The sequence below is a fragment of the Pungitius pungitius genome, chromosome 17 (assembly GCF_949316345.1).
Source record: "Pungitius pungitius chromosome 17, fPunPun2.1, whole genome shotgun sequence".
Taxonomy (NCBI): Eukaryota; Metazoa; Chordata; class Actinopteri; order Perciformes; family Gasterosteidae; genus Pungitius; species Pungitius pungitius.
The window spans coordinates 13,101,443-13,114,750 of record NC_084916.1 but is presented as its reverse complement, the minus strand read 5'-3'; the positions used below and the strand labels follow the sequence as shown (position 1 = coordinate 13,114,750).

Genomic DNA, 13,308 nt, shown 5'->3' with positions numbered 1-13,308 from the left:
TGGAGCTCTCCCCCCCCCCCCCCCCTGTGTGGATGTGAATCACAGAGCGTGCCCGTCAGCGCAGATATAGGATTTTTTTTTTCTCAGGCAAGCGGGCAGGCCCCCGTAAGGAGTGCACAGTCACACTAAAAAGTGTATGACGGCAGCCAGGAAGTCTCCAGCTGGTGCCTCGGAGCGGACAACGCCACCGCGATTACGAGTGTACCTCCGTAACTCAGTGGTTAAACCAGCCACTATCGCTTGGCATCCAAAGCCAGTCTGTGAGCTTTAGAGAGCTGCCTGCCCCCCCCCCCCCCCCACCCCAGTCTGTAAGAATATCACCCTTCGGGTCAAAGGTCAAACAAACTCGCTGACCTCCAAACCCCCATGTAGCAGTACCCTCACTGTAGCTGGATCGCACATCTGCCAATCAGCTGTCAAGCTGTTTTCATTTCATACATGACGGTTTCTGGATATTTCTAGAAGGGAAGCGCAGGGTAAGTATACAAGTTACAGTCATCTGATTTTGGAATGCCATTTCGGCTGGAGTTAAATTAACATCCAGCTCTGCCCTCAAAGGCAGATCAACCCAAGGGCAGACCACTTGTGCACGTATGTTGTCTTTAGTCCGGCGCGCACCGCACAACACGTGTCCACTGGTCAGAAAAAAAAAAAGAAGAAGCCGATGGACATAAATGACTTGTTAGTTTGTTTGAAATCCGTCCCGAGCTGCGGCATCGTGCGCCACCCACGGGCCTCAGGTCGGATGACGTCATCATGCGCCTCGAACCCGCTGAGTCTCTCCCTCTTGTGTTTCACAACACATGCTACCACTTCTCATTTACGCAACGGAGCTGGGAACTGCGTCACTGTCGGAGCTCTGATACACCACGTGTGTGTGTGTGTGTGTGTGTAATCAGTGTGTCTACATGCGTGTGTGTGTGTGTCAGAGAAAAAACATCTGTGTTAGGCCCGATGAAGTCACTGGATTTCTGTACCGTACATCTGTGGACGGTGATGTCATGTCGTTTAAGTGTCAATGTATGCGTTGGTCACGGTTAGGGCTCCTTTGCAGCTGTGAGTCTATTTCATGTTTTTTTTCAGTGTTTCCAAAGGTCGGGTATAGAGGGCAGTCAACAAAAAAAAAAAAAGAAGACAGGCGGTGTGTTCCCGGGTCTTTGGGTTGTTTGCAGAAGGCCGTGTTAACGCTCGATTAACGTGGCCTGTCATAAACCACTGGCCAGGTCCAACACGGGCCAGCCGGCACTGGTTAGCCGACCCCTGTGATTTAAGGACATTCTCCTCTCTCTGGGAGCCACACACACACACACACACACACACACACATCACACACACATTGTCTCCTCACCACCGAGCCGTTAGAGGGCACCATTAATCCTTAGACTTTAAGATGCTGTTGTCAATGGGTGGTGCAACTGCTACATCTTATGTATTGACACACAACAATGTGTGCAGCTATACTTTAAAGCAGAGAGTTGTACCCGGATGACTTTGCGACAGTGATGAACAGCAATCATTTTCAATAATACCTGACAATTCAAAATATAGTTTTTTTCCGTTTTGAAGCAGTTTCAAGTCAAAGCAGGAATGTTTTATAAACATCTCAAATACGGTAACTATTCAAACTAAAATTGCACATGTCATACACCTAAACAATTAGAAGTGATTATGACATTGAATTTCAGCAGAATAGCTTTTCCCTTAACAGATTACTTGAGTGCATGTTTCAGGTGAAAATGGCCAACTAGTGTGGTTCCTCCCCCATGGCCATATCCACACAGTATTGATGTGACTGCTCAGGCCTAGCTTTAAGATCCATGGGGGTTTTCTTGTAATTTTTTATTACAGGGTGGTGATGAAATGAAGCAACTTTGGGACAAATGTACCGTAACTCACCTGTTACAGGTTGGTTATAGGAGCTAATTGCTCATTTCTGGTACTCATAACATTCATTTGGCCATCTATCATGCCAAGTTATACATTTTTGGACAGACTTTAATTTATTCCATTATTATTTATTTCCATCAGTAACTCAAATTCTTGGACTCTAATCTAAACTAATCTGATTATGTTTTTGAAGTTTGTAGCACCGTGACAGTGAATATGTCAATCTGTTTAGAAATGTACAATTCAAACAAAACATAGCTGTTCACAAAACGAAAAACATACCATGAAATCAACGGATACATGATATTACGTTCAAAACCAATACATGTGTTTAGTGTCTTTATAACACATGACATTATTCAAGGATTTAACTTAGATCCATTTCAGTGTGTCTGATGTGATCCATATCCCTAATAATAACGGGACAGAGGGTCGGGGGCACACATCCCAACAGGTAGGCAGGTCGTGACGTAGGCCAGCCCCCCCCCCTTCTCCCCCACAACCCCACCCCCACCGTGGCACCGTCCCGAACTGCCTCCCATTTACGTTCGCCGCTGTCCTGTCCGGCCGACCGGTGTCTGCTCCGCGCTCCGCGGCGCTCCCACCCCGAACCCCCCGAAAAACCTGCAACTCCTTCGCTCACCTCCCTCTCCCCACCCGGCTACCGGTCGACCTCCTTCCCCACCCCCTCCACTCCTTTCCTCCCCACCACCACCACCACCACCTTCCACCCGGTGAATGCACCAGCGGCCGAAAACATGACGGGCATCGCCGCTGCTTCTTTCTTCTCCAATTCCTGCAGGTTCGGGGGCTGCGGTCTCCAGTTCGAGACTCTCGCCGAGCTCATCGTCCACATCGAGGACAATCACATCGGTGAGTCAGGACAGGGAGGGGAGGAGGGGGTGTGTGTGTATGTGTATGTGTGTGTGTGTGTGTGTGTGTGTGTGTGTGTGTGTCGGGGGGGGGAGGACAGACGGAGCTAGCTGGCGTTAGCTAGCATCCTAGCTAGTTAGCTGACTGCAAATAGGCACGCGCATTCCGCTATTCCTGCTGCTCGCGCTCGCGCTCTCGAGCCGAGGGTCCGCCGGGGGGGAGCGAGTCATTTACCAACACGAGGCTTTTTCCTTCCTACGAGAAACACCGCTTTCCCCGCGAAACGAGTGACCGGCTCGAATGGGTCATTTTGTTGTGTTTTGCCATTAGTCGCAGCGGCGAGGGCCGCGCCGGGGTCCCGTAGGTGTCACTAGCATTCCGAGCAGGCAGCGGTTTCGCAGCTAGCGCTTCCCCCGAGAGCTCGCCGTGTTCACGTCCCGCAGGAGGCCCGCCGCGGCGCCGCCGCCGCCGCCTCCGCCTCACGCCGCTTGTGTATTCAGCATTTTGTCGCCTCGGGTGTCACTATGCGTTGAGACGTTCTCCTCAACGCTGGATCACCGCCGACACCTTATTGCGGCAGATGTGCAAACCAATTGCACACGTTTCCATGCACGAGGGTCTACTTGTTGCACTGCATATTTGATTTCCATCTTAAGCCTTTGATAACTGTGCCCTAGCATTTGTGCAGTCAGTTTTATCCATACTTTGCCAAAAAAAACACCTCCGTTTAAAATAGTTATTAAATTATGTCTAGGTAATACAGATGCAGGTAGGGCTTCATTTGTTAAAATATTTTCATGTACTGGTCGTACATTTATTATAATATTCACCGAGCATTCACTTGACAAATGTTGCCTTTTAGGGAATCAAAATAATAGATTTGAAATGCACTGTTAATTATTTAATCACTGCAGGTGCAGTAAAAAAATATGAATTAAGTCATTAGCATTGCCTATTGTTTATGAGTGAGTGCTCCCTTTGCTATTCATCTTATCTAAAAGGGGAAACAGGATGGTGGAATTATTGAGAATGTCATACTATTTGCTGCACGGTTGAATTGCTTGCTCCTGTTTTAACACATAAACGTTGACCTATAATCCACAATAGCAAACAGTGCGCTGATCATTATTTGTCGTGTGTATCCATCCTCTGGAGGCTTTTTACAGCGGGTGAGGTGGTGGGGTGAGGGTTGAGAATGGATGCTCCATTGAGCCGGTCTCCATGGCAACTGGCCGTCTCCAAAGGGGTTGGGGGCAGTATATTGGCTGAGTGATTGCACACCTGCTGTCTCACCAACAAAGCGCGCTACCGAGCAGCTAGCTGTGGCGGGGACGCCCGACGTGTGACCTTGTCACCTCACAGGCGTGGCAGCACTGATGTGTTGATGTTTTTAAAGAGGGGGAGGGGTGGGGGGGGGTCAAGATTTGCATTACAGTGCTTGGAGTGAGGAGAAGGTGATTGATCTTGTTTTGGACCCCTCTTCATCCCACCATATTGTAGGTGACTTGCAAATTAATCCAATGGGGGGGGGGGGGGGGTAAACCAATGCTGCGAATAGCTGTATGATTAAAAAAAATACTATATATCTTATCCCAAATACAGCAAACCAATCAGGAGGCAAATTAAAGGTTAATTGACAGAAATACAAGGTCAGTTATCATCCTTGTCATGCCCCATGCTGATATGTGGCCCATCTGGCGCTCGGCTTGACCTTTGAACCCAACCGTTGACTGAGCACAATGGCAGTTTACCAGTTAGAGAGCTCGGATTAATGAGTTCCCCCTCTGACAATTTGTACCGCGGCCGAGTCATCAGCGGCATCCACATCACGCGCAATCAATACTGTTCACAGATCAGTTACCACGGTGTCAAGTGTGACGAATGGAGGCTGTCCAGGTAAGGCTGTGGAGGAAAAACGGGGGGGGGGGGGGGGTTATAGACCTTTTTAGCTCTGACTTCCTGTTGGGGTTTAGGAACGGCGCGATAGTGTGTTTGTGTGATGGACAATCAATCAAACAATAAGCTAATTGGATCCTCCTGGCTTCTTCACGTGAGACTTCAGATAAGCCTCTTGAAGCCCCGCCGATAACAGATGGTCTCGATTGTGGTCGATCCCGCTGTGTGCAAACAGACTACGAAAAGTCGGGCGCTAACAATCACCTGGATAACACAGAGGTGACATCGGACACAAACAGCTGTAGAGGTGAGGCAGTGGGGTTTGAAGTCGGCTTGTAGAAATCAGTGCAGGCCTGTGCTAGAAGTAGTTTTGTGGACTGTGCTGCCCTCTTGTGGCTGGATACCCTGTGTGCGGCGTTGAAAAAAAAAGATTTTCCTGTATATCAATGATCTCAACGTGTATCTTATTTGGACTCTTGCCTCTTGTAACACACACACTCACAATAGATGGCAGCAAACAAACCAGATTAGCCCGTCGGGATCTTTTCTGTGAGAAAAACATGGTTTTGTGTGGGTCTTCTGCGCTGACCTCATCCCAGAATAAAGGACAGCGGCCTTCCGACATCGGCCCTGTTTAGATTACAGCCGAGTGCACCAGGGAATGGGTTAGGTGAGCTGTGTTTTGTGTGGTGCTGGCTTGTTGTCTTTGTGGCTAAGGTCGGAGGAATGCGATGATGTCAGGCTCATCTGCCGTTGTTGTGCTGTGTTCCCACCTGCACAAGCACATACCTGCTCAACAAACAGGGCCCGGGCTGGAGGGGGAGGGGGCCGGGGAGGTTTAGAAAGAGATTAACATCGGCGGGAAAAGAGAGTTTCTAAGGGAGGAAAAATAAGGAGGTCGAGCGAGGGGGGCAGAGTTAGATTGGATTTTTGTTCATTTGGGTTCAGACCTATAGCTGGAATGTGGACTCATGAGTGACGTCGTGACAGTAAGAGTCCCATCAGCATGGTGTCAAGTTCTCTCTGGCAAAGCGTGCAGATAAGTGACCTACAGTAACTCTTGAATACGTATCATCAAACCCCCCCCCCCCCCCCGCGGTTTACGGCTGATTGACTCGACTCATAGAAAAGGTCGAATTTAAACACGCGTGAAGCACTTTAAACTTGATTGTCATGAGGTAGAAAACCCCCTTCCTGCTGATGCTGTATTTTTCTTTTCTTTCAATAATGACATAATTGCATAGAAGAGGTCGGATCATGTGACTCACCAGAATTTGTCTTGGTATTATCTCCTTTGATGCTGCCACTACGTCTGAGCAATAATTGGCTTTCAGATGAAATCATTGTGTGGTGTGATCTTCAGAGTTGAATGACTAGTTGATCATTTTTTCTACTACAGAATTGTTTGCTGTTTCCAGATTCTTCAGAGGGGACTGTTCTTCATTTTTTCTTTAGTCTCATCTATATACATATATATATAAAAACAACCTTTTTATTGAATGATCTTATTGTACGATATATGAACATGACAATAGGGTCTTGTCCTCTGTTGTCTATTAGAAAGAATGCAAGTTAAAGGCACCTCGGCTACTAATTCTAATCCTTGATCAGTGATCATATGAATATATGAATCAATGGTCCTCTTCATCTGCACAAAGTAAAAACCAAAACAAATGATCAGTTAATCTCGACTCAGAAAACGCTACAAATCATCACAAGTGAGAATCTGAAACGATGAGCTTCTTCACTTGGAAAATGTAATGAATAATCAAAATATTTTCTAATTCGATGCTAATCCATGACGATGCTGTTCATATATTCCGCCACGTTGTGTGATATCAATCCGCACCGGAAAACGCCCTCGTTGACACGACGCCGGCGATGATGGAAACCATACAGCCCAGCGCTGCCGCCACACTGTTTCCCCTCCCACCCTGAGAGGTGTGAGACGTTTGAGCGCACTTCCTCAACGACCTGTCGGGGTGGAGCGGAGCAATTAGTGGATCGGCGTCTCCCCCCCCCCCCCCCCCCCCCCAAACGGGAACCTGCAGGCCCTCTCTTTTCATGCTACGCATACATCCGCAGACACACAGTCGCACGCACACACTGCCTTTCGGAAGTCGCAGGCCCGAGCGTCCCGCCAAGCGCTGGGAAGTGTAATTACAGAGAAGTTTGCCTTTCCCCCGCCCGTACAACCCCCCCCCCCCCCTCTCCACGCCTCCCTCTCCCCGACCCCTCCGCCCCATCTCCTCCTCTCCTCTCCCTCCATCCGGTTGCCTGCTGCTTTAGAAACACGTTAAAATGCCCTCTGTGGCTTAATTAGCAGCCTGCAAAACAAGCCGTGCATTCTTGGCCTGGTTTCGGCACATACACCAACAGCAGAGACGCACACAGGCAGACCTATGCACATGTGCACCCGGATGTGGACGCACGCACACAGTGTGTGTGTGTGTGTGTGTGTGTGTGTGTGTGTGTGTGTGTGTGTGTGTGTGTGCATTCAGCAGGGGGCAGCAGCGTACTGCGCTGAAATGTACGTAGTTGATTGGTTGCCGCTCTTAGTGACAGGAATGCTAATTAGGGAGATATTTATAGACACGGGCAACGGGTCCCAGACATGCAGCACACATGCACTGAAACACACACACACACACACACACACAGATGGGTAACACAAAGAGTTATGCAGGCTGCAACGTACCGCACTGCGTCTCCCGGATGGAATCATCAAAGTCGTTTATTTGTTTAGTTTGTGTGTGTGTGTGTGTGTGTGTGTGTGTGTGTGTGTGTCCTTGTGTGAGTGTACATGTGCCGGTCCCCTCCCGCTCCGGCGTGCAGGATCGCAGCGTGTTAGCTTCCTGTCCTGCTAGGTGAGCGGAAGTCATAAAGCCGGGGAACATTTACTGCAGCTCTCTAGGCCTCCTCTCTCTCTCTCTCTTCTCTCTCTCTCTTCTCTCTCTCTCTCTCTCTCTCTCTCTCTCTCTCTCTCTCTCTCTCTCTCTCTCTCTCTCTCTTTCGGCACCTGGCTCAGTCCCTTTTCTACCAACACCCTGCCCTCCTCCCCCACTCATCTACACACACATGCACACACTTACCTCATCTTGGAGCTGAGAGCCGAGCTCTTCTTGTGCATCACAAGTTATTGACTCTGGCCTTTTCTCCTTCTCGTTCTTCGATAAACGTTAACCTCGGCAAACAAAGTAGTTCAAAGTAGTTTCGAAGAGGTCAGATTGATGCGACTCGCTGACGTGTCTTCTGATTGTGTGTGTGTGTGTGTGTGTGTGCGGGGCGCGCAATTGCATGCTCTGGTGTCCATATATGAGCAGCAGGTAGGATTATTAAGGCTCAGCTATAAAAGACTGGAAGACCACCTCTGTGGACCACCTCAGGTGTGTGTGTGTGTGTGTGTGGAGGGGTTTATAAATGCAGCCTCTGCTATCTTTTCTCCTCACCCTCTTGAGTGTTTTTACATAAATTGAAATGTAAAAGACTCAGCTATACACATGCAGCTGTGGTAGGGTCCTTTTTTTTCTTCTTTGAGGTTGTTTTTGTGTTTGCTGGTCTCCTTGGGTTCTTTCTTGCACTGTGGGAAGTCTGCATTCTTTTTTAATTATGAGGTGTGAAAGCCTGAAACTAAAGGGCTAAGAAGGGAACACGCAAATACACACACACACACACATGCTCATGGGAGAGTTAGTTGGAAGGCGCGTTCGGGAGTGTGTGTTAATTGTTGCACGGTGATGATCCAGTTCTTGGATCTGAATTGCAATACATCTGCTCGCCATTATATATATAAAGCTGCAATTATGCCTGGACGCACACTCACACGCACACTCACACAGGCGTAGCCATGCATACCTTCTTGTTTGTGTGTGTGTGTGTGTGTGTGTGTGTGTGTGTGAGTGGATCCCTTCGGAATGTTCCGATGTTGAACACTTGATGGCACTGGTACTTCACAGATGCAGCCACCCGCCGGGTTTTCATGCACACTTGCTCCTGTTTCCCGGTGGGGTGCGACGTGGGGCTTTGAAGTTAAGGCTGCTTCCCTCGGGCAGTGGAAGTAGCCTACTGTAGTGTTACTGACATAGCAAGTCAACTGGAAAAAGCGTGTGTGTGTGTGTGTGTGTGTGTGTGTGTGTGTGTGTGTGTGTGTGTGTGTGTGTGTGTGTGTGTGTGTGTGTGTGTGTGTGTGTGTGTGTGTGTGTGTGTGTGTGTGTGTGTGTGTGTGTGTGTGGAGTAATACACTGTGTACATTCATCACGGCCTGCAAGTCGCTTTTTCACCCTCGGACAAATTTGTCCTTTGCCACTTAGACTCCGGCAACAATTAATCAGCTTTCGGTCACTTTGGGAAAGGCTGTGGTTGTAAATTACAGACAGCTTGGCGCGATGCTGTGCCACAAGTATCTGAAATGTATCTGCGGGCACATATTATGGACTAATACAGAGAACGCAGTGTGAGAAACATCCTGTAATTCATCAGCCAGTTTGGCAGGAAGAATGGATGTATGACTCAGCTACATACTAACAGCATTCACGCAACATTTTCCCTGCAGAGAGAGCGCGGTGATTAATCTGAATGTCTCCCCCCCTTTTCTCTCCCTCAGACACAGATCCACGGGTCCTGGAGAAGCAGGAGCAACAGCAGCCCACTTATCTGGCCCTAAGCTACATCAACAGGTACACACACACACACACATAGGAGCAAAAGGTTCTTCAGAGGGGAGCACTGTTCCACCGGGGACAGACTGTGTGTGTGTGTGTGTGTGTGTGTGTGTGTGTGTGTGTGTGTGTGTGTGTGTGTGTGTGTGTGTGTGTGTGTGTGTGTGTGTGTGTGTGTGTGTGTGTGTGTGTGTGTGGCTTGCGGAGAGCAACTCAAATAAATGATGTCTTCCCAGAGACACAGCAGTGACTCATCCTCGGAGCAGCACACAAAACCACACAAAACAATCACTCCTAAATCCCTGAGTGAAGGACACAGCCAAAGGATTGCTATGTGTGTGTGTGTGTGTGTGTGGTAACTCTGCCACGTACCCTTAAATCACTCACAGAGTTGAGGAAGATAATGGCTTCGCAGAGAGAGTTCGGTTTGTGTTCTGTGGTAATCGTTCAAGGGGCAGAGGTTGTAAATGTCACGCCGCATTTACCGCGCAATGTTGTGACGACTGTATGTTTTGAAAGGTGCCGCTCGCTCAGCAGCTCGAGTGTGTCTGGTCAACCTTTGACCCCCCCCACCCCCCCCCCGTCATGCCACCAGGGCACAGACCAGCCGCAATTACGTTAAATTCCTCTAAAATAGCGAGAAATGACTAGACACGCAAGAACGTTACAAAGCACGATTATCTACCAAGCGTTTGTTTTCCCCGTCTACACCCGACGTGCTACGAACACTCGCTTTTTTTCCGTTTTTTACGTTTTTGCATCCTGTCTGCTGGTGTCACGCCGTACGATTTTTATCGCAACGTCTCGCTTGGATCAGCAAAATCAATTTAAAAGTTTATTGGAATTATTATGCATCTTCAGAGATGATGACGAAAGGGAAACCTCTGGATGGACTTAGATGATGGGATTCACTGATGACACCCGCGGCTCTGTTCCAACCCCCCAGGTTCATGACAGAGGCAGCCCGCCGGGAGCAGGAGACCATGAAGAAGAAGGCCGCGCCCAAACTGTCCCTGTCCCTCACCGGCGGAGTGTCCAGGAATAGCACGGCCACGCCTCCTCGACACACCAGCGGTAACCTGACGCCTCCCGTCACCCCCCCCATCACTCCCTCCTCCTCCTTCCGCAGCAGCACACCTACAGGTACGACAGGTGTGTTTGTCAGAATGTCTGCGTGAGACACAGAAAGACGGGATCGTTATACCCCCCGTCTGGCTGTTCATCAAATTCAGACAGCGTCCTGATGAGAACCTGAAGACACGTGAAATGTGAATTGAACGCAGCTTATTTCATGGTTTCATTCAGTAACTTAAACTGTCAAAACTACATCAAATGATTGAACCAAGAAGGAAATGGAAGCTAGAAGAGGCTGAAAGCTCAACCACTGTCTTCTGCTGTGTGTGTGTGTGTGTGTGTGTGTGTTGAGTTTGTGGGCTCCTGCAGTGAGCAGACCAGTCAACACTCTGCTAATTACATAGCAGCTGTCACGCTGTGTGTTCGCATGGGGCCGTGTGTTGCACAGCCCAGAAGCAGATGTCCAATTCCAGCCCAAATGGTTCCAAACGTAGTGTTAGGTCTGGGCTTATACACCAGCACAGCTTCACACACACACACACACACACACACACACACACGCCCCCTCTCTTCGACATGTGCCAGGGTGCCCTCCATTTCCTCATGCTGAGGTGCAGCATTTCCTGTGAGATGGTGGGGGGTCAGTGGGCCTTTATGTGTGTGTGGGTGTTTGTGTGTGGGTGCGTGTGCATGCATTAGAGTGGAAAATGCACATTTTCCAGGCTGAGCAATGGGGATCACTCCCACTTAATGATCTCTTTAACCGTGCCAACCCCTGCGTTTTGACTCACAAGACTACACGGAGGCACACACACACACGCACACACACACACCACAGCTGTTTTGTCCTAACGGCGCTTTTATCGGCTGCGTGCGGCTAATGCATAAAAAAACCAGCATGTTTTTGAGAGAAGTATTAATAAAAAGCCACAAATCATTTCTGTGTTGTTGAATTCCCAAGACGTGATGTATCTCGGGGCCAAACCCCCCATCATGATCGATTACGTCTGGGATGCCAAGCTTTTTTCTTTCTTTCTTTCTATCTTTCTTTGTGCTCTGCGTGTCTCCACGGTGCCTCCAGGCAGTGAGTATGACGAGGAGGAGGTAGACTACGAGGAGTCGGACAGCGATGAGTCGTGGACCACAGAGAGCGCCATCAGCAGCGAGTCCATCCTCAGCTCCATGTGCATGAATGGGGGGGAGGAGAAGCCGTTCGCCTGCCCCGTCCCCGGCTGCAAGAAGAGATACAAGGTAAGGCGCGCAGCCCCCCCCCCCCCTCTCTCTCTCTCCCACCGCCATGGGACACGAGGTTCAGTCGCTTCCACGCCGCCCACACTGGGGCTTTTGTGTCGAGTATCACATGTGTGGAGCTTCTTTTCGAAGAAGCACATCATTAATCAAAAAAAAAAGCCCGATTGGAGGCAGTGATAAATGCTTCACGGCGTATTTGCTTTGGTTTTATTTTATAGCGGCTGGTGACAAAAAGCTCATTCAGCTTGTACCTTTTCAGACCAACGCAGTGACGTGGGACGAAGTGGCACTCGGCGCCGATGCGAATGGCTGCGACCGGAGTTCGGTGCAGGGCCCGAGACGCTTGATTCCAAATTGTAGTGCAGTAACGAGTGGCCGTTTAGAAGATGCAATGTGATGATTTCAAATGAGGAAAGCAAAACATTGCACTGGCACACGGGTATGTTTTCTAGTTAGAACATTTTGAATTAATTTAGCAAGTGTTGAGGTATGAAAGGGTCGCAGAAAAGGTCCCGAGCAAGAGCTCAGGGCTTTGAGGCCGGTTTGAGGAATTTAAACTTTTGTCTCGTGATGCCACCGGAGGCTTTGCCGATGTCAGTCCGTGGGGAAAAAAAAGTCTTTTTTTTTCAAGGACATTGGGGAAAGCGCTGTCTGTTACTCAGCGGAAAATTTCATGGGATAAATCATCTTCCCAGTATGACCACTTAAAAAAATGCCCTAATTTAGATCATTGGGTCCCAAACGTTGTTGGATCATGAAGTTATTTTCTTTGTCAACACGCCTCCTGTTTCCCCGTCCCTCCTCAGAATGTGAACGGCATCAAGTACCACGCCAAGAACGGTCACCGCACGCAGATCCGCGTGAGGAAACCCTTCAAGTGCCGCTGCGGCAAGAGCTACAAGACCTCGCAGGGCCTGAGGCACCACACCATCAACTTCCACCCGCCCGTCTCCACCGAGATCCTGCGCAAGATCCAAGGCTAGAGGCCGCCGCCCACACAACCTGGACCGGACCCGGCCCTTCCTCACCCCACCCTTTTGTCCCCCCCCCCCCCCCCCCCCCCCACAGTAAAGGATCAAGTGCGTGCTTTAACTTTTCTTTCTTTTTCATCTTTTTATTTTTATTTTTTCATGTGCTACGTTATTGTTTTCTACCCATGGTATATCCATTGTATTTTTGAAAGAAAAATATGTATCTTTGTAGTATTTTTAAATTTGTATTGTTGTATATTTGCACATTCGTATATATGCTATCACGTTACTTTTTTCACTATTGTTTTGATTTACATACGGTGCTAAATGTAAAAAACAGAAAGAAAAGACACAAAAACAAAAGTTATGAAAGAAGTTGGGGAAACCGGAAGTACAACCAAGCCCCCCCCCCCCCCCGCTCTAAGTGGAATGAAGTTGACGTTGGAGCTGATCTGAGTTCAGTGGTTGTTTCACCGAGCTTAGGTTCGTGCCTTTGCAGTAACTTCTGAGGGTTTCAGTTTGAAAGTTAAGTTATACTTTAAATAGATGTATTGATATATAAACAATAGAAAGATACACATGTGTACATACAAATATATAAAAGTATTCATGAGCATATACATAAATAGTTACACTTTATTTTCAAGCTTTATTTTATATATATATTTGATTTTTTTTTCAGTCAGTTTTTCTCCGTG

At 48.5% G+C, this 13,308-nt stretch overlaps 1 protein-coding gene across 3 annotated transcripts; it reads left to right on the top strand.

Moving 5' to 3' along the window:
* The first annotated feature begins 2,416 nt into the window (after positions 1 to 2,416).
* jazf1a (JAZF zinc finger 1a) lies at positions 2,417 to 12,688 on the top strand. Of its 3 annotated transcripts, none has more exons than XM_037474515.2 (5): positions 2,417 to 2,760; positions 9,260 to 9,332; positions 10,261 to 10,388; positions 11,470 to 11,639; positions 12,446 to 12,688. In XM_037474515.2, exons 1-5 carry the CDS (start codon positions 2,646 to 2,648, stop codon positions 12,620 to 12,622), a joined length of 663 nt encoding a protein of 220 aa, XP_037330412.1. In that variant the 5' UTR covers positions 2,417 to 2,645; the 3' UTR covers positions 12,623 to 12,688. The 3 variants fall into 3 exon arrangements, with proteins under 3 accessions (XP_037330412.1, XP_037330411.1, XP_037330410.1); XM_037474514.2 differs by having other exon boundaries at positions 10,261 to 10,457; XM_037474513.2 differs by having other exon boundaries at positions 10,261 to 10,466.
* The last annotated feature ends 620 nt before the right edge of the window (positions 12,689 to 13,308 follow it).

Coding starts and splice junctions, on each gene's coding strand:
- jazf1a (XM_037474513.2), top strand. CDS start 2,646: ATGACGGGCATCGCCGCTGCTTCTTTCTTCTCCAATTCCTGCAGGTTC. Junction 9,333..10,260: donor GCCCTAAGCTACATCAACAG/GTACACACACAC, acceptor CCAACCCCCCAG/GTTCATGACAGAGGCAGCCC. Junction 10,467..11,469: donor CACACCTACAGGTACGACAG/GTGTGTTTGTCA, acceptor CGGTGCCTCCAG/GCAGTGAGTATGACGAGGAG.